A 20,271-nucleotide genomic window follows, 5' to 3' on the forward strand; every position below is an offset into this window, starting at 1 on the left:
AAACTTCTAACAGAAACCTGCCTGGCTTCTGGTGACTGATCCTTCCAAGCACAGATAAGCCTTGTACGTCTGCATGGCATCTAGGTTTGAGGAGAATATTTACATGCTTTATGTTTTCTCTTCAGACAGGGACACCATGTTCCGTAAATTAGGAAAACAATATAAAAGTTAAAAATAACTAAATTGTGGTGACTTGAGAAATAGTGAGAAAATTACATGGAGAAGGAAACAGCAATGTTGGTATTGGGTTGTGGAAGAAATTACAGTTATTGAGTACTTATATACACCATGTATTGTGCCAAGCACCTGTCATATATTATCTCATTGAATCCTTAAACAAGGTCGGGAGACACTATTAATATTTCCACTTACAGATGAGGGCTGCAATAGAGATGTTAAGTGACATGCTTGAGGTTACACAGTCAATAGGTGAAAGAGCTGAGATACAAAGCATAGTCTGTTGGTCTCTAAGATGGTCTCACTGAGCATATTTTGATGAAGTTTCCATTTTTGAGAGAGGCAAGCAAACCATAGCCACCTGTCTTCAAGTGGGATAGAAAATACCATTGGGCTATGTACTTTTTATTTAAAAAACAGAACAAAATGTTAGATCAACCCTTGCTGAGCACTGATTCAAATTATCTTGGTTTAAATGAAAACCATGTAGATAAAAATCTAATCATGGAGTTGCTTCTTCCCATCTTTGTTATGTGACCCATAACACATATGGTTTATCTACTGTCTGGTTAATTTCTTTGGCCTGAAGTGGCACTAAATTATCACGCTTCCTTTGTCACTTTGACAGTAGGCCTTTTGCTAGGGTCCTAAATTACTCAGCTGAAACAAATGATAAAGTCAGTAATGTCTCAAGACAGTGTGACACACCAAAAAACAAAGAAAGTTCCAGAGGTGGAAGGGTCAGTGGATGAACCTCTCAGTACAAATGGGTCACAAAAGTGGACTCTGTCAAAGTCCAGAGAGAATGAAGCTCTAATGGAATCACAAGCAGCTACAGCATGGGCCAAGATACACACACTCCCCTCCCCTCACCATCCTCCTTGTTATCTCACCCTCCCTCAGTAGGAGGCTTCAGCTCTCAGAGTCAGAAAAGCTGCATGGATGGCCACCCTCTTTGACAGAACTTATGCCCGCTTCACAGACACTCTCAGAAACTCCAGAAGATAGCTGATGAAGGCACAGCCTGAGCACTCTTCCAGACTCCTCTGCCAGCCCCTCAGCATGGCTTCCTTAACGCTTTTGGGGGCCTCTGAGAGAATCCAACACATGTTCCCAAATTTCGCCCTGCCCCAGGCCAGGAAAGGTGTGGTGTTTAGTAGAGTCGGGAGTGAGTGGTTCCTTTCCTGGCCTCACTATTCAGTAGCTGTGTGACCGTGGGCAAGTAATTCACACTTTACAGCTTAGGTTTCCTTACCTGCAAAATGAAGACTAAAATGACCTATTCCGAGGGTTATTATAAGAATTACTTTAGAAAGCAAAGGTACCTCTCATTGTGCCAGGCTCCGAGTGGCCACTCATTCGTTCATCGATTCACTCGTTCTGTACCTACCAAGCTTTCTTCCTTCTCCCAGCTCCCTCTCCGCTTGGTCTCTGAAATCTCTTTTCTCCCTGCAATGTTGCCTCCCGAACATCTTCCTTCTATCCCATCTGCATTGTTCCAGGCTGTGCGGATCCTCTCCATTAGAAGCCACACAGATACCTACCTCCCCCACCACGTACACCCTACCTGGCGAGAGTGCTCTCAGCACACAAGCAGCAGCAGCAAAGAGACTGCCCCAGCACAGCTCCAGACCTGAGTCTACCTGAGCCCTTGTCCCCGCCCCCACTCTCAGCCCGGCTCCAGGATTGGTTTGTGGCCATCAGTCCTCGTTCTGATTGGCTGTTTAGGTTATGCTGGAGCAGGCAACCCCTTTACTGCCAATCTGTGGTTGGCGCTGCCCAAGCCCACCCCCTGATGCTGAAGCTGAAACTCCGATACTTTGGCACCTGATCCAAACAAGTGGCTCATTGGAAAAGACCCTGAAACTGGGAAAGATTGAAGGCAGGATGAGAAGTGGATGACAAAGGATGAGGTGGTTGTGTTAGGTAGTTAGAACAGGAAAAGGAGTCCAGAATGGTGGTGGCTAAAAGAGAAGGAAGGGAAAATAGAACAAAGGAAGGTCTGTGTGCTGGAGTGAAGACCTCAGGTAAGACAAACAGCACTCCTGGCTAGGCCAGTTTACATAGCACAGGCCCCGGGGGAGGAGAAAAAACATATAAAGAGAGGAACCAAAATTGGGCCAAGGGCCTCTCTTCTCGCGCCTTTTGGTTTGGCATGCCCTCACGTCTGGAGGATGTATTTTCCTTTACTTTCTGAATAAAACTGAGCTGTAACACTTTTCCACTCGAGGGCTGTAACACTGGTCTATCCGAAGGCTGTGACACTGGTCCGTCCGAGGGCTGTAATGGTGGTCCATCCATTGCTTCAAATTTTTGTTGCAACAAGACAGAACCGAGGAAATTTCAAACTCCCCTGACATCTACCATGCTATGACTTGGATTTAACCTGGCTGAAACAACATCAGCTCTTCCCCTGCAAGGAGGAGGCCAAGCACAGCAGGAGCCCAACTCAGCCAATGCTCCCATGGTGGAAGCTCAACTTGAAGAAAACCCAATGCAGGGGAAGTGACAGAAGCCCAGTGTACTGGGAACCAGGACAGTGAAAAACAAACTCAGCAGAAAGCTCCTGTGGCTTAGTCTCAGATTGCAGAAGACCTCCAGTTAAGGTCCTTGTTCCTATGGCTGGAAGGACATATACCTAACAAATCTTAATTTCTTTACAGTCTCTCGTTTCTTGTTTCCTCAAACCTCCCATGACCAGGTAGGTGATTGGCAGTGGGTACAAATGAGGGACGCTGGCAGGGGCTCTTCCTCAGTGTGTCCCAAAGGCTCCACTATCTGCTGGGCCCCAGTAGGTGTTGCCCAAGTGGTTGGGGGTTCTTCTGTCCTTAATCTTCTTTGTGCCAAGGGTCAGGCCAATGAAAACTGTGAGCACAGGTCAGGTATTTAGCGGATTTTCTGGCAGGTAATGAAGATTCCTTGGCACGTTTTTCCCACTGGTTTTTCCTCCTGTCCTTTGCTCCTCTCTCCTGGGACTTGAGCCCGGCCAAAACCCGTGGTGTCTGGCTTCAGGACCTAATGAAACTTGGGCTCTGATGTCTCATTGCAAAAATTCGGTTAGAGACACAGCAATAGGTAACAGGTGGATTTATTTCGATTCAGAGAAAAGCACATGCCACAGGGTGAGGGCCATCGCAGAGGAGACTGAGGTGGCCATGGAATGTGGTGTGGTTAGTTTCCCAGAGCTGAGTGATTTCATATGGTAATGAGTGGGAGGATCATCCCAACCATTGGTGAACTATCCACTCACTGTCTTTTGAGAGTGCCTTGGAACTGTCCTGCCACCTCTTGCTGTGTCATTTAGCTTACACATTGGGGATCAAGGTTTAGTTCGATTTGTCATCTTGGGCCCATTTGATTTTAATTGGTTTATGTTATGGTCTTGCGCTATGTCATTCTTTCAAAAGTTGTGCCCTGCCCCCTTCCGTCCTGTTTCATGCTCTTTTCCTGAGGCCTGTCCAGGCTCACAATGTTGCCTCTACAATCTTCTGGAGGGACAACCTGAAAATAGCTGGCCCTTGGGAGGGAAATACTGTATAATATCCAATCCCTCTGGATAGTCAGGCCTTCACCTTCCATGTTTCCTATAACATGTGCAACAACAGCATCTCTCAGTGAACCTGCTAGGGAGGGTGACAGGCATGCAATGCCCACTAGAAGGCCATCTGTCGGTGGCATCCCTTCAAGGGCAGTTGGGCTTCCGGGGATAATGTTTGCCACTTTGGGAGTTAGCCCTGCAGGCTGTTTGGGCCCAAATCCTTACCACCGTTCTCTTAAAGTTACAGACATTCTCCCGGATCAAATCTCAACTCCACTTTTATGTAGCATTTGGTCTGCTGCCTCTTATCAATTTGTTCTTAAGCCACTTACTAACTCCTACAACCAGGACCCTGCCCCCTTGTAGGTGACATTGCTCCACCCCGCTTATTGTTAAGACACTCTTAATGTCCCTAACAGGGCCAGATAACCCACTCCTTTGTCATTACTTCTGTTATTACCTAAAGTGGATCTATGATAATGAAATGTTTACCATTGGAGACACCCTAATCTGCTCTTATGGAGGACTAGGGGAGGAAATCAGTGACTTAGATTCCCTTAGAGCAGTAAGAGGATAAGGCTTATGGCTGCTTCACCAGGTTCCCAGTCTCAGGGCACAGGCTTGGACTGCTTTACATCATGATATCATTCCCATCTGCAGTGAACAAACTGGCAATGAGTTAAAATTACAACCCCTTAGTCCTACCCAGCACTGGTCATGCTGGAGAACTTGGGGATGCTCAACTCCAGTCCAGGGGTCCCAGGAGGCCAACCTGCCTCGACCTGCATGGGTATCTGTTCCTCGAAAGGTTGTCACACCTCAACCTGCTTGGATATCGGCCAGTCCAGCGGTCCCAGGAGGTCGACGTGCCTCGACCTGCCCCAACCTGCCCCGACCTGCCTGGGGATTCAATCTCCAGGAGGCTGCCATGCCTCAGCTTACCTGGGGATCTGCACCCTGACCTGGGGATGGCTGGCTCTCAGATTGCAACAGTACTGGGTAGGTACTTCAAAAGACTCACCCTTAAAGGAGTCCACCCATGGAAATTGGAGGAGGCCTATTAGATTTTTCTTTTTCTTTTCCTCCCTGTCATCACTGTCTTTCTGATGGGAAATAACCAATCCACTTCCCAACAGACGCCCTTGAGATGTATCCTTGATAACTGAAAGCCGTTCCATCATCTCACTCTAAGGAGAAGTTGCTTAAAATTCTTTTGTGCCACTGCGTGGCCACAGTATCCTCTAGGGGACAAGGAACACTGGCCTGAGGATGGAATTTTAAATTACAATGCCACTGTGCAGCTAGACTTATTCTGCAAAAGACAAGAGAAATGGACAGAGGTCCCCTATGTCCAAATTTTCTTCCGAATAAGAGATATGAAGGAACTCTGTCTTAAGTATGGGATTGTTGTATGCCCTGAAAGTGAGCCTACTGTTTTAGCCACATGCTCCAGGAAACAAACTCACTCAGAAGGACAATGCAGATAGTGGAGTGCAGTTTATTACACTGGTGGGCCCAAGGCAGAGTCTCCTCTTAGGCAAGGACCCCGACCAGTTTTTGCGAAAACCTTATATACCCTAAGTGTACATGTTCAAACCCACCTCCCCAAATTCCTTGAAACTAGTCTGGACAAAGTAAAAGAGAGATACGATCAAAGTTAACCCATGATTCGTGTGCCATAAGCCTAGGTGGTTAAACAGTGGACATTTATCAATAGGCCTGTGTTCATACCCCAATAAGCATAATAGAATTTACGACTCAGTTCTGTTACAGAGATAATTAGCATATTCTTTTAGGCGACAGAGAGTCTAGGTAGGTACAAGTCCTGAGGCTCTTTCATCCGGGGGTCTGGTTTTCCATTGGTATGCCGTTTCCATAGACACAGGGCACAAAGCTCAGAGTCCATTGGGAGGGTGACCATGCGTGTAGCCAATGTTCACAGTCTGGCCTAAGACGGAGTCCTGCTTTCAAAATGGAGCCTGTTCTGTCTGTTCCTTCCTTCACTACTAGGCAAATGTGCTAGGCACAGACTACCAAGAAAAGGAACCCCTGGGTGAAGGCTCACCTCCCATGGCTCCCGAGTTGCCTGGTGCTCCTTCCTTGTATCCAAACATGCCCCCATATCCAGGAGCACCCCCTCCACAAAAGGCAACTCGAGTATGTCCCTTAGTCAAAACTGGAGGAGAATTTGTACCAACCTGGGTCCATAAGACTAAGAACCTCTTAGAACTAAGATGGATCAAACAAGACCTGGGAAGCTATACAGATGACCCAGGCAAATATATAGATACATTCCAACACATTACCTTGGCCTTTGATTTGACATGGAAGGACATTGTAGTCATATTTAGTCAAATTTTATCTGACCCTGAACATACTAGGGTCTTAAAGGAAGCCCAAAGGTATGCTATGGGGCTTCACAGGTCAAGCAATAAATACCCAGTAGGGGAAACTGTGGTTCCCTCCTCAGATCCTAGTTGGAATTATAATGACCCTGAGCACATCCGGGAAAGGGATCATTTTCTGACCTGTGTGAAGGCAGGACTGAAAGCAGCCCAGCAAAAAGTCATCAGCTGTGCCCGAGTCTCAGCAATAACTCAGGAGCCCAACAAGAACCCCACTGCCTTTCTAAGAAGGCTAAAGAGGCCCTCCAGAAGTTTACCAACCTGGACTTAGACTCCTACAAGGGACAGGTGATTTTAAAGGACAAATTCCTGCCCCAACGTGCATCAGACATCAGGATAAAGTTACGACAGCTATAGCAGCAGGACCCTACTGCCTCTTTAGATGAGATGGCCCAGACAGCCACCAACACCTTTTATAACGGAGAACAGGAGAGGGAGGCCAAGGCTCAGGAAAGGGAGAAAAGGAAAGAGACAAGGCATGCCTGATGCTGACTGCCTTCCAGGGAAGCCCTATGGCAAACCCCGAGCCCATGAAGGACAAGGCACGAGGCAAATGCTTAATCTGTAGACAGGCGTGGCATTGGGCCAAAGACTGTCTAAACCATGACAAGTCTCCTAAAATGGCTTGCTACAAATGCCATCAACTGGGAGAATGGGTGGCACTCTGCCCTCAGGACTCAAGAGCCTCAAGGTCAAGTGCCAAGCCTTCCCTCACGATGGTTCAACAGGACTGAAGTGGCCTGCTCCAGCCTGTCAATCATGGGGCTGGAGCCAAGGTTGCAACTGGATGTGGCAGGTAGCTCTGAGAATTTCTTGGTTGACACAGGGGCTACCTACCGTGTCCTGATGTCCTACTCCAGAGCCTTCACCTCCCAAACCTGTACCATTTTGGGTGATACAGGAAAAACAATTACTAAAAGATTGACCCAAGCACTTCTTTTTTGCTGGGACGGACAAATATTTTCCCAGTTTCTGGTGGTTCCTGAGTGTCCTCCTCCCTTATTGGGAAGAGATCTTTCCCTGCCTTTGAAATCTTGCAGCTATTGCAATCCTGATAGAAGATGCTTTAGAACTCTCTCTTGGGGGCAAACTATTTTTTACCAGCCACCAAGTGAAACAACTCCTGAATGGGAGAGGCCATTTATGGATGTCTGATCAAAGAATCCTCAGATATCAAGTGCTGATGGAAAATTCAGGCCTGACTATATCCCCTTGTAAGGTTCTTAACCCTGCCACCCTCCTGCCTACCCCCGAGGGCTCTCTCCTCTTTCACTCTTGCCTAGAAACCTTGGACCACTGGACAAAACCCCCAGAGGGATTTTCAGAAGATCCTCTGACCAATCCTGAGAAAATCTGGTACACTGATGGAGGCAGCTTTGTCTTGGATGGAAAAAGAAGAGCCGGATGTGCAATAGTCTCCAATTTTGAGCCCATAGAGGCTAAACTTTGCCACCAGGTACTTCAGCCAAATTTGCTGAGCTCATAGACCTGACTTGAGCTTTAGAGCTGCAAAAAGGAAAAAGAGTAGCCATTTACACTGACTCCAAGTATGCCTTTCTGGTGCTACATGCTCATGCTGCTATTTGGAAAGAAAGGGGCCACTGGCCACCTAAGCGTCCCCAATCAAATATGGTGATCAATTCCTTAGGCTCTTAGAGGCAGTTCATCTGCCCGCTAAGGTTTCAGTCTCCCACTGTAAAGGACCCCAAAAAGGGAGCACTGAAGTGGCACGAGGGAACCAAGCAGCTGATCAGGCAGCTAAGAGAGCAACATTATAGAACAATGACCTAATAGGGGTTGCCACCTTAGTTCCACAGACTAATTTGCCAGAAACTTCTTCATATATTGAAGGGAGACTCTTAAAGCTAAGAATGAGGACTTTCAAGAAGATCATATGGGATGTTTCCAAAGGAGGGACTCCTTTTTCTGCCTGGGAACCTCCAATGGAAGTTGGTTAACTCCTTACATGCTGCCACTCATTTAGGGGAGAAGGTCCTTCAGAGGAACAGGCCTCCAAACAACTATAAGGCAAGTGGTTGGTTTCCTGTTGTCCCACTTGCCAATTAAAAAACAACCCCCAAGGAGCTCAAAGACCCCAGCTGGCCCAGCCCTTCCAAGGATGTGGCACCTACCCAGGAGAGGTCTTGCAGAGGGACTTCACCCAGATGTCAGTTTCTCAAGGGTATAAATACCTATTAGTCATGAGAGATACATTCACAGAGTAGATTGAAGGCTTTCCCACACAGACTGAGAAGGTTGAGGAGGTGGTTAAAAAAACAAAAAAAAACTGCTCCATGAAATAATTCTGAGATTTGGTCTGCCCATGTCATTACAAAGTGACAGTGGGACATCATTTACTTCTAAGGTCACCCAAAGGTCTCTAAAGCATTGGGCATTACTTAGTATCTCCATTGTGCCTGGAGGCCTCAGTCTTCAGGAAAAGTAGAAAGAGCCAACCAATTCTTAAAATCAGTGATAAAAAAGCTAACCCAGAAGACTTCCCTGGGATGGAAGGAGGCTTTACCAATAGCTCTCCTCCACACCTATATTGCCCCTAAGGAATAGGTTGTTCTTAGTCCTTATTAGGTGCTATATTGAGGCCTCTTGTTTATGTCAATGACCTCTTCCTAGATGCAGAGGCTCAGACCCTCTGGTTTATACCATGGCCATTGGGCAATATCCACAAGGATATACGCTTGTGGGGTGTCAACCAGGACCCAAAATATTCTAAAGAGTCACCACTATATGGGTGACTCAAGTCCTAATTAAAGGGAGTTTAATTACGGACTCAAGTCCTAATTAAAGCCTGGAAGGATGGGTCCCCAAAAGCTCAACTCCAGCCCACATGGAAGAGCCCCTACCCTGTAATACTTTCTACCCCCACAGCAGTCAAGGTACTAGGATATGACTCCTGGATTCACTACTCACAAGTCAAGCCATGGAAGAAAACAGAAGAGGACACTCAGTACACCTGTGAGCCCCGGGGAGATCTTGGATACCTATTCAGAACTACAAATGAGTGCCATTCTAATGAACACCCTCAAAATTAAGTTTCTGGGGATAAGATTTCTCTGGATAGCTCTAAAGAGCCAACACAGCTGGGAAGGTGTTGTATTCCAAAATAGACAGGAGATAGACCTCCTGATCCCTAAACAAGGAGGGACTTGAGCCATCTTGAATGAGACCTGTTGTTAGTCCTCAAGAAAAACATTATAGATCCTACAGGACCTCAAAGAATGAGCTGGGGAGTTCTTGGAGTGGCTATAATCTCTCTTTGGGGGATCCTCCTGGCGATGGGAAATTTGGAGTTGGGTAATGCCCCTACTATTCCCTGTCATCACTATATTAATGCTGCTTATGACTGCTCCATGTATTATCAATTGTCTAACCCATTTTGTCTCTGCCCAGGTCAAACATGCTACAACATGCAGAGCCAGTTCAACAAAGATATATAAAACTACTGCCAACCACAGGAAATATCACTCACCCTTAGATGGACACCACTGTAAGGACTCTGAGGCCTGAGACTAGCAAGATGGCGAGGCCCAATGCCCCTCGCCATCCCAGTTCAGCAGGAAGTAGCCAAAAAGTCCTCACGCCCCTATTCCCAAGGAACTGGGCCGCCCATCTCTTGAGGGGGGAATGTTAAGGAGTTAGAATAGGAAAAAGGAGTCCAGAATGGTGGTGGCTAGAAGTCAAGGAAGGGAAAAGCCTGTGAAAATAAAACAAAGGAAGGTCCAAGGACCAGAGTGAGGACCTCAGGTAAAACAAACAGCACTCCTGGCTAGCCCAATTTACCTAGGGCAGGCTCAGAGGGAGGAGGAAAAACATGTAGAAAGAGGAGCCAAATTGGGCCAGGGGCCTCTCTTCTCTTCACGTCTTTTGGGTTGGCATACCTTCATGCCTCGAGGACGTATTTTCCTTTACTTTCTGAATAAACAGCTGTAACACGGAGCTGTGACACTGGTCCATCCAAGGGCTGTAATGCTGGTCTGCCCATCACTTCAAAGTTTTGTTGCAATGAGACAGGACCGAGGAAGTTACAAACTCCCTGGACAGCTGGATGACTTCACTGACTGGATGGACATGAGTTAGAGTAATCTCCAGGAGCTGGTGATGGACAGAAAGCCTGGCATGCTGCAGTCCATGGGGCTGCAAAGAGTCGGACATGACTGAGCGACTGAACTGACTGAAGCCTCACCCCCAGGACACCGCCCTTGCAGCGAACCCTCTTGTTGAGCGCAGCAGAACAACTCCCGGTTCGGAGTCAATCTTTTTGGGATGGAGGGGGAAAGAGCAGGGAAAAAGAAGTCAAGACTCCTGTGGAGCCCTGCTAGGGAAGGAGGGAGGAGGTAGGCGCAGAACACTGTCCCCACCTGCCCACCCGAGCGGTGGGAAGATGAAACAAGTAAAGGTCTGCACCCACGCTCTCCTCCCTGGAGAGGGGCGCCCCTGAGCCCGGGCGGCGCCAGCAGCTGTACCTCCCTCTCCTTGTCCAGGAACAGCCGTTGGCTTGCGGGTGCGCTGGGCTGAATCGCAGCAGCTGCGGCTCTCTGCGTCCTTTCCATGGGAAGCTTCTGAGGACCTTCCTGGGCTGGGGTGAGCCATGGGTGGATCTGAGAGCCTGATCCCTTTAGGGAGAGGACACTCCTCGGGCGAGTGCCCTCAATCTTCCTATCGCCCTGTCTCTTCCTGCCCAGCTCGCAGCCTAGATAGGTTGGCATCCCTTTGTCGCTTGGAGGTTTAGTTTGTTTTTTATTAATTTAAGGGAGTTCCCAACATTTTGGGAAATTCTGAGAAATCCTGTTGGGGATACTCGGAAGAAAATCTTGAGATTGTACCCTACTGCCCATTTCGCTGAACTTGTGTAGGGATCCTTGTGGGAATTGCCTTTCCTCGCCCCCTATTTATGTTATCAGATATATTAATGCACAGAAAAATAAGGTTTGGAAAGATTGAATGCTCATCTTTGAGTAATAGGATTTATGGTCATTCAAATATTTTCTTATCTGTTATTTCTATTCCATCCTCAAACAAACAATGGAATGTACCTTTTCTTTATTATTTTAATTAGAAATAGGCTAATTTTAATGTCTATTTGATATTTGGATCATAGTTTATGATTTTCAGTAAGGGAGAATAATTTTTGAGAGTGTTTGGATGGACAGTCTCCCCCTCACACCCCCATCCAGCTATTTATAGCCTTGATTCAGCAGAATATATTCATTTTTTGCTGGAATTTATTTCAGTGGAATCATGATCTTATTTTACCTGTGCTTGTCATAAAGTCTAAAGAGATATTTGCTAGGATCTTAAAACTTGTGTTTTTCTTAACTCATGTCAGGTTTCGCTAGCAAGGAACCTATGTTTTATGCAATCAACCACCTATCTCACATTGTCCTCAAAGTTAAGTAAGCCTGTCCTTTTGGTGCACGTTAGATTTAATATGTAAAAGAAACACAAGAAACTTAATAGCCACTCTTCAAATACACAGAGGACAGACAATATGTTTGAAAAATAAAATCTTGATCTTTGTGTCATATGTGAGGCACTGTGAAAAAAGCTAAGCCTCGAGAGGTTGGACAGTATTTAGGTAAATATCCATTTTCATTACATAGAAGATCACCAGCAATGATGAACAAAAAGACAGCTGTGTTACGTTTCAGATCCTTTGTCTCTCTTGCAGGAATCTGTGCCACCCAAATTGTTTGATCCAGTGAATGTGCAAGGAAAGGTCTCTGAGGCCCCCGTCTGCTGACTGCATGACAGACTCTAAAGGAAATGCCAGTCATGATGGCTTGGGACCTGGAGGAAACAGCATCATCCTCAGAGGACGAGGAGGTGGTAAGCCAAGCGTAAGGAATAGCAAGCCTGCTTTTGATCCTTTGCCTTCAGGTTGGAAGATAGTTCTCTTTTATTTTACTCCTATCCTCTTTTACCAATATCCTTCCTTTGGTGTTATCTGACTCTGGTTTTAGCCTCCATACATGGTCTAATTTGGGATCTTTTTTAGGGGTGACCATCAGCTATCTGAAACGAGATAAGGCTCTGTTTCTGGCCTCATGAGTGAACATCGGCCCTAGATGGCACAGTTATTAGCTCTTAGTCAACTCTTGATCAGAGCTCCTAACATAGGAGTTTTTTAATTTTTTAGATATGGAAGAAAAGTAGGTCTCCCAGCACTGTGACATTGGTTATTTTCTCCAAAGCCTTTAGGATGATAGAGTGATGATAATAATAAGTTATTTGAGTAAGTGTGGGACAGGCCATTAGAATTCTGAGGCCTGTGCTGTCTATTGAGACACATGGCTTTTTCAAGTTCTTTTAGATAAGAGTCAAGTTTCTTAATTGCTGGATTCTCACAATAATGTAAATGAAGATAGTGCTAAGTGTAGCTGCTATAGGTGATGGTAAGGGGTTTAACTGTTGTATCCCATTTAACAATAACATCTGAAGATGTTATTATTCCCAATTAACTAAGCTCAGCCCCACAGATATCAAAGAACTTCCTTAGGGTCGCATGGAGATTAAGTGATAGATTGAGATTTGGACCTAGGTTCCAGGATTTTGAAGCTCTTAGATGTTTGGCCTCCTTTAATATTATTACATGTCACAGAGAGCAAAGAGAGAATCTGGCTTAACGATAAGATTAGTTTTTAAAGTTTTCTGTAAGTCCACTAGGATTCATGTGCTATGTCATCTGAAAAGTGGGGATAGTATCTCCCAGGCTGAATATAATAGAATAATGTGTATAAAATTACCTTTAAATGACAAAGCGCTATACAAATGTTAAGGCATTATTCTTGCTGGACTTAATATTGATTTTAAAGTATATTTCTTATAATACAGTAGAAGATTATATTATTTAATTAGAAAAAATTATTGAAGCATTAGTAAAGCTTTGGGGAGAGGATTTTCATCACATTATGTCATAGAAAATAATACAGATTTGTTATTATTAATGTATTTGGGTCATTCTCATTCAGGATAATTAAATGGATAATTTCCTCTGGGAACTTTGCCTTTTTGTGACTTTTTCTCTGTGCTGCCTCTTAGCCATTTCACCACATTGTTAACTTGTGCAGGCATCCATCTTTCTGATTCAAAATCTTCTTTTACTTTATGACCATCTCTTTTATTAGTGGTCGGGAAGATCCCCTGGGGAAGGAAATGGCAACCCACTCCAGTATTCTTGCCTGGAGAATCCCATGGATGGAGGAGCCTGGTGGGCTACAGCCCACGGGGTCGCAGAGTCAGACACGACTGAACGACTTCGCCTCTCTTAGGGGTTGGGCTCACAAGCATTAGATTGAACTATAAGAAATTGCTATTTTAGTAAGTCAAAGATGGTCAAAATATTGAGGATTTTAGATGACTCAACATGATTTCATTTTATTTTAGATGATTCAAACTAATTTTATTTTAGTAAGTACTCTATACATACTTGCTGCCTGAATGACTAACTTAATGAATGAATACATCTGGAATTTATTAATGTGTAAAGTAGCAAGATCATTCATTTAGAAGGTAAAACTTCAATTTTATTTCCTAAAGACAGCAACCTGAAGACTATTTTTGCTTAGTTTGCATAAGCTCCCTGTTCTTGGGTGATCTCTCATTAACACTTGTAAGTGGAGAATACCAGGAACATCATAGATACCTGGACCACCACTGTGAGCCTTCAACATTTGGTAACTGAATGATTGCTTGAGGGTAGAGGCTTGCCAAATTGTAGTCCTTTCTCATCACACCAGATGAGAAGACTGTAATCACAGGTGATCTAGTAGCAATTTTAGTAACTGCCATAACTTAGAAGTAGTGATAAATATCAATGTTATTTTGAGATGTCTGGAACAACTGTCATATGGTACAAAAAACCTGTCATTTCAGATGGAGTTGAAGGTGCAGGTAATGCTAATACTACTGTGGCTTGTTGCCTATATTCATAATTGAGAAGTGCTAAATTTCTAGTAGAAGTTAGTGAAAATACAGGTGTAATTCCACCCCACCTCCACCTCAGTTCATGTTGATGAATGTTTGCTCCTCTTACTTTTAAACTCCTACTGTTCAGTTTTGATTGTTCCATCAGCTCATGTCTATGAAACACTTGTTTTATACTTTAGGAATCTTAAAGTCAATCTTGTTCACACTTGGAGGAACAGGCTTACATTTCTACAGTTTTGGAAGTTCGAAGGTCTTAAATCGTCTAGGATGTTGACTTGATCCCAAGATATCTCTCCATGCACATCTGCTAGATCTGATCAGATCCCTAGGCTATATTAAAGTATTCATGGTTTGCAATCCTGGACATTAGAGCTAGAAACTGTCCAGGCATCCTTGTTTTGCACAACATTCTTTGCAATAGTAAATGTAAAGGGGCTATTTTTCTATATGTTCCTTGGGGATCCCAAATTACAGATTTATACATATAGATGTGGAAATGTTCATTTGGTATATAGATTCTTTAGTCCTTAAAAAGTATTTAATTCTGATTGTAAAAGCTGCCTTTATATCCGTTAAAAAGATCATCAACAAATGATTATACAGCAAGTGCTACAGTCCAGAGAAATACATCTCTGTGGGCTGCAGGAGCTGGGGAAGGCTCCAGGGAGGTGGTGAGATGAGCTGGGCTATAGAGAGTGGGATTAGGTGAACAGAGAAAGTGGGGAAGGCGTTTCCAGCACAGACATTGGGATGAACGAGGCTTAGAGGCTTTGAGTTATGTAGTCTGGATCCAAAGAGTGAATAGTATCTGTTTCTCATGAAATAACTGTTTAAAAACCAAAATGTTCTTAGGCTTTCAATAAAGTAAACCATAAAACTAGTCTACTTTGGTTACTAATCCAAGTTTTTTGTTCTTTCATGTCTGTAAAAGTGTAATTTCTTAACATGTCCTGGTTTCTGGTGTAAATGAAAATTTAAAGTCCCAATTTTCATTTTCCTAATCATTTTGATTAGCAGTGGCCACAGGACTGGAAAAGGTCAGTTTTCATTCCAGTCCCTAAGAAAGGCAATGCCAAAGAATGCTCAAACTACCACACAATGGCACTCATCTCACATGCTAGCACAGTAATGCTCAAAATTCTCCAAGCCAGGCTTCAGCAATATGTGAACCATGAACTTCCAGATGTTCAAGCTGGTTTTAGAAAAGGCAGAGGAGCCAGAGATCAAATTGCCAACATCTGCTGGATCATCGAAAAAGCAAGAGAGTTCCAGAAAAACATCTGTTTCTGCTTTATTGACTATGCCAAAGCCTTTGACTGTGTGGATCACAATAAACTGTGGAAAATTCTGAAAGAGATGGGAATACCAGACCACCTGACCTGCCTCTTGACAAACCTGTATGGAGGTCAGGAAGCAACAGTTAGAACTGGACATGGAACAACAGACTGGTTCCAAATAGGAAAAGGAGTGGGTCTAGGCTGTATATTGTCACCCTGCTTATTTAACTTATATGCAGAATACATCATGAGAAATGCTGAGCTAGAAGAAGCACAAGCTGGAATCAAGATTGCCAGGAGAAATATCAATAACCTCAGATATGCAGATGACACCACCCTGATGGCAGAAAGTGAAGAGGAACTAAAGAGCCTCTTGATGAAAGTGAAAGAGGAGAGTGAAAAAGTTGGCTTAAAGCTCAACACTCAGAAAACTAAGGTCATGGCATCTGGTCCCATCACGTCATGGCAAATAGATGGGGAAACAATGGAAACAGTGGCTGACTTTATTTTTCTGGGCTCCAAAATCACTGCAGATGGTAACTGCAGCCATGAAATTAAAAGACGCTTATTCCTTGGAAGGAAAGTTATGACCAACCTAGACAGCATATTAAAAAGCAGAGACATTACTTTGTCAACAAAGGTCTGTCAAGTCCAGGCTATTATTTTTCCAATGGTCATGTATGGATGTGAGAGTTGGACTATAAAGAAAGCTGAACGCCAAAGAATTGATGCTTTTGAACTGTGGTATTGGAGACTCTTGAGAGTCCCTTGGACTGCAAGGAGATCCAACCAGTCCATCCTAAAGGAGATCAGTCCTGGGTGTTCATTGCAGGGACTGATGTTGAAGCTGAAACTCCAATACTTTGACCACCTGATGCGAAGAGCTGACTCATTTGAAAAGACCCTGATGCTGGGAAAGATTGAGGGCAGGAGGAGAAGGGGATGACAGAGGATGAGATGGTGGGATGGCATCACTGAACCAATGGATATGGGTTTGGGTGGACCCTGGGAGTTGGTGATGGACAGGGAGGCCTGGTGTGCTGCAATTCATGGGGTCGCAGAGTCGGACATGACTGAGCAACTGAACTGAACTGAACTGAATCATTTTGAATCTTTTCCCTTTACTGCCAACTGGTGGGAACATGCTTTTAGTGACAATGCAGCGCCTGCTGTAAGTGTTTTTAGGTCAACCTTACAGAATTAACGATTCATCTACTACCTGTTTTCTCTTTTCAGAGGTTCTCTGAAAAGATTCTCTGTCAGGATGTGGCTTTCTACAGATAGTATGATTCAGGCCTTGGCTCTTGTCGGTTGTGTGTGCTTATTGTGTTCCTGACTCTTGTCAAACATTTTTACCTTTTATAGTAATGCTTCATTTGTAGGTGCTAAGGCACAGTGGTGCCAGTTTGCAGCTAGAGGTGGATTGACAAGCAGCTTTAGTTTCTAAAGTTTCTGTCTAAAGCTTGATAGTTTAACCTGCCTATTTTTTCCTCTATCCTCTGACTTAGAAATATAGTGAAGAAAAAAAAAGTTGAAAGGGATCATAGGAATAATTTGCCCCATTTTACAGGTATTTAAGGTGGTGCTTTTTAATACTGTTCATACTGTTTATGGGGTTCTCAAGGCAAGAATTCCAGCTGAGCTATTTCAAATCCTAAAAGATGATGCTGTGAAAGTGCTGCACTCAATATGCCAGCAAATTTGGAAAACACTGCAGTGGCCACATCATTCCAGTCCCAAAGAAAGGCAATGCCAAAGAATGCTCAAGCTATTGCACAGCTGCACTCATCCACACGCTTGTAAAGTAATGCTCAAAATACTTCCAGATGTTCAGCTGGATTTAGAAAAGGCAGAGGAACCAGAGATCAAATTGCCAACATCTGCTGGATCATCGAAAAAACAAGAGAGTTCCAGAAAAACATCTACTTCTGCTTTATTGACTACACAAAAGCCTTTGACTGTGTGGATCACAATAAACTGTGGAAAATTCTTCAGTAGATGGGAATACCAGACCACCTGACCTGCCTCTTGAGAAATCTGTATGCAGCCCAGGAAGCAACAGTTAGATCTGGACATGGAACAACAGACTGGTTCCAAATCGGGAAAGGAGTACATCAAGGCTATATATTGTCACCATGTTTATTTAACTTATATGCAGAGTACATCATAAGAAATGCTGGGCTGGATGAAGCACAAGCTGGAATCAAGATTGCCAGGAGAAATATCAATAACCTCAGATATGCAGATGACACCACCCTTATGGGAGAAAGTAAAAAAGAACTAAAGATCCTCTTGATGAAAGTGAAAGAGGGTGAAAAAGCTGGCTTAAAACTCAACATTCAGAAAACTAAGATCATGGCATCTGGTCCCATGACTTCATGGCAAATAGATGGGGAACAATGGAAACAGTGGCTGACTTTATTTTTCTAGGCTCCAAAATCACTGCAGATGGTGACTGCAGCCATGAAATTAAAAGATGCTTGCTCCTTGAAAGAAAAGTTATGGCAAACCTAGACAGCATATTAAAAAGCAGAGACATTACTTTGTCAACAAAGGTTTGTCTAGTCAAAGCTATGGTTTTTCCAGTAGTCAGGTATGGATGTGAGAGTTGGATAATGAAGAAAGCTGAGCGATGAAGAATTGATGCTTTTGAACTGCAGTGTAGGAAAAGACTCTTAAGAGTCCCTTGGACAGCAAGGAGTTCCAACCTGTTCATCATAAAGGAAATCAGTCCTGAATATTCATTGGAAGGACTGATACTGAAGCTGAAACTGCAATACTTTGGCCACCTGACTGAAGAACTAACTCATTTAGTTAGTTGGTGAAGAACTAACTCATTTGAAAAGACCCTGATGCTGGGAAAGATGGAAGGCGGGAGGAGAAGGGGATGACAGAGGATGAGATGGTTGGATGGCATCACCGACTCAATGGACATGAGTTAGAGTAAACTCCGGGAGTTGATGATGGACAGGGAGGCCTGATGTGCTGCAGTCCATGGTGGTGCAAAGAGTCGGACACGACTGAGCAACTGAACTGAAACTGAACTAAAATTTTGTCAGCTTTGAGAATCATTTTAAAGAGGTTAACTTTTTATTTTGTTTATTTTTGCTATTGTTTTTCTATTCTTGATGTTTGTTGTTTAGTCGCTAAGTCATGTCCAACTCCTTGCTACCCCTTGGACTATAACACACCAGGCTCCCCTGTCCTTCACTGTCTCCTTGAGTTTGCTCAGATTCATGTTTTTGAGTCACTGAGTCGGTCATGCTATTCAACCATCTTACCCTCTGCCATCCACTTCTCTTTTGCATTCAATCTTTCCCAACTTCAGGGTTTTTTTCTATCACTCGGCTCTTTCTATCAGGCGTCCAAAGTATTGGAGCCTCAGTGTCAGCATCAGTCCTTCCAATTAATATTCAGAGTTGATTTCCCTTAGGATTGACTGATTTGTTGTAGTCTGAGGGACTCTCAAAAGAGTCTTCTGCAGCACCACAATTCTAAAGCATCAATTCTTTGACACTCAACCTTCTTTATGGTCCAAATCTCACATCCATACATGACTACTGGAAAAACCATAGCTTTGACTAGGCAGAACTTTGTTTGTAAAGTAATGTCTTTGCTTTTTAATATGCTGTCTAGGTTGGTCATAGCTTTTCATCCAAGGAGCAAGCATCTTTTAATTTCTTAATTCAGATGGCTGCATTCACCATCTACAGTGATTTTGGAGCCCTCCAAAATAAAGTCTCTCACTGTTTCCATTGTTTCCCTATCTATTTGCCATGAAGTGATGGCCCAGATGCCATGGTCTTATTCTGCTGAATCAAGGGTATAAATAGCTGGGGGGGGGGGGGGGAGGGAGGAGGGGAATCTTCCCTCCAAACGCTCTAAAAAATTATTCTTCCTTGTTGAAAATCACAAACTATGATCCGAATATCAAATCAACATTAAAACTAGCCTATTTCTAATTAAAATACTTTAATAAAGAAAAGGTACATTTCATTGTGTTTGAGGATGGACTGGAAATAATAGATAAGAAAATGTTTGAATGACCATAAATCCTGTTACTCAAAGATGAGCATTCAAACTTTCCAAACATTAATTTTTTATGCATTAACACATGTGATAACGTAAATAGGGGACGAGGAAAGGCAATTCCGACAAAGATCCCTACAATGTTCAGCGAAATGGGCAGTATGGAACAATCTCAAGGTTTTCTTCTGAGTATCCCCAACAGGATTTCTCAGAATTTCCAAAAATGTTGGGAAGTCCCTTAAATTAATAAAAAAACAAACTAAACCTCCAAGCGACGAAGGAATGCCAACCTGTCCTAGGCTGCAAGTTGGGCAGGAAGAGACAGGACGATCGGAAGATAGTGGGCACTAGCCCGAGGAGTGTCCCCTCCCTAAAAGGATCAGGCTCTCAGATCCACCCATGGCTCACCCCATCCCAGGAAGGTCCTCAGAAGCTTCCCATGGAAAGGACGCGGAGAGCCGAAGTCGCTGCGATTCAGCCCAGCGCGCACGGACGCCAACGACTGTTTCCGGACAAAGAGAGGGAAGTGCAGCGGCCGGCGCCCGCCGGGACTCGGGGGCGCCCCTCTCTCCGGGGAGGAGGGCGCGGGCGCAAGCCTTTACCTGTTTCATCTTCCCATCGCTCGGGGCGGGCAGGCGGGGACAGCGCTCTGCGCCTACCACCCTCCTCCTTCACCGGCCGGTCTTCAAAGAAGTCTTGAATTCTTTTATCCGCTCTTTTCCCCGCCGACCCCAAAAGATTGTCTCCGAACCCGGAGTTGTTCTGCTGCGCTCAACAGGTGTGTTCACTGCAAGGGCCGAGTGCTGGGGTTGAGGCTTGGGCAGCTGATTAGCGGTAAAGGGGTCCGAGACCCAGGGCGTCCCCCAGAACCGGAACAGCCAATCAGAACGAGGACTGATGG

The 20,271-nt window shown here is 44.4% G+C and overlaps 1 protein-coding gene across 4 annotated transcripts in view; it reads right to left on the reverse strand.

Moving 5' to 3' along the window:
- LOC122705456 (ergosterol biosynthetic protein 28 homolog) overlaps positions 1-20,199 on the reverse strand; it is a 28,906-nt gene extending 8,707 nt beyond the window's left edge. Inside the window, exons 1-2 of one of the 4 annotated variants that reach the window (XM_043920854.1) lie at positions 19,973-20,199; positions 10,017-10,272 (exon numbers count right to left, since the gene is read on the reverse strand). Coding sequence is in view for 1 of the 4 variants with exons in the window: in XM_043920852.1 (XP_043776787.1) it covers positions 19,779-19,783 (5 nt within the window). In the remaining 3 variants the exon portion in view is untranslated. Of the gene's footprint in view, positions 1-1,744; positions 1,828-10,016; positions 10,273-19,778; positions 19,917-19,972 lie in introns of those variants that run through there. The other 3 variants (XM_043920853.1, XM_043920852.1, XM_043920855.1) reach the window with 3 other exon arrangements.
- Between the last annotated feature and the right edge of the window lie 72 nt (positions 20,200-20,271).

This window comes from Cervus elaphus, chromosome 12, assembly GCF_910594005.1.
Source record: "Cervus elaphus chromosome 12, mCerEla1.1, whole genome shotgun sequence".
Classification (NCBI taxonomy): Eukaryota; Metazoa; Chordata; class Mammalia; order Artiodactyla; family Cervidae; genus Cervus; species Cervus elaphus.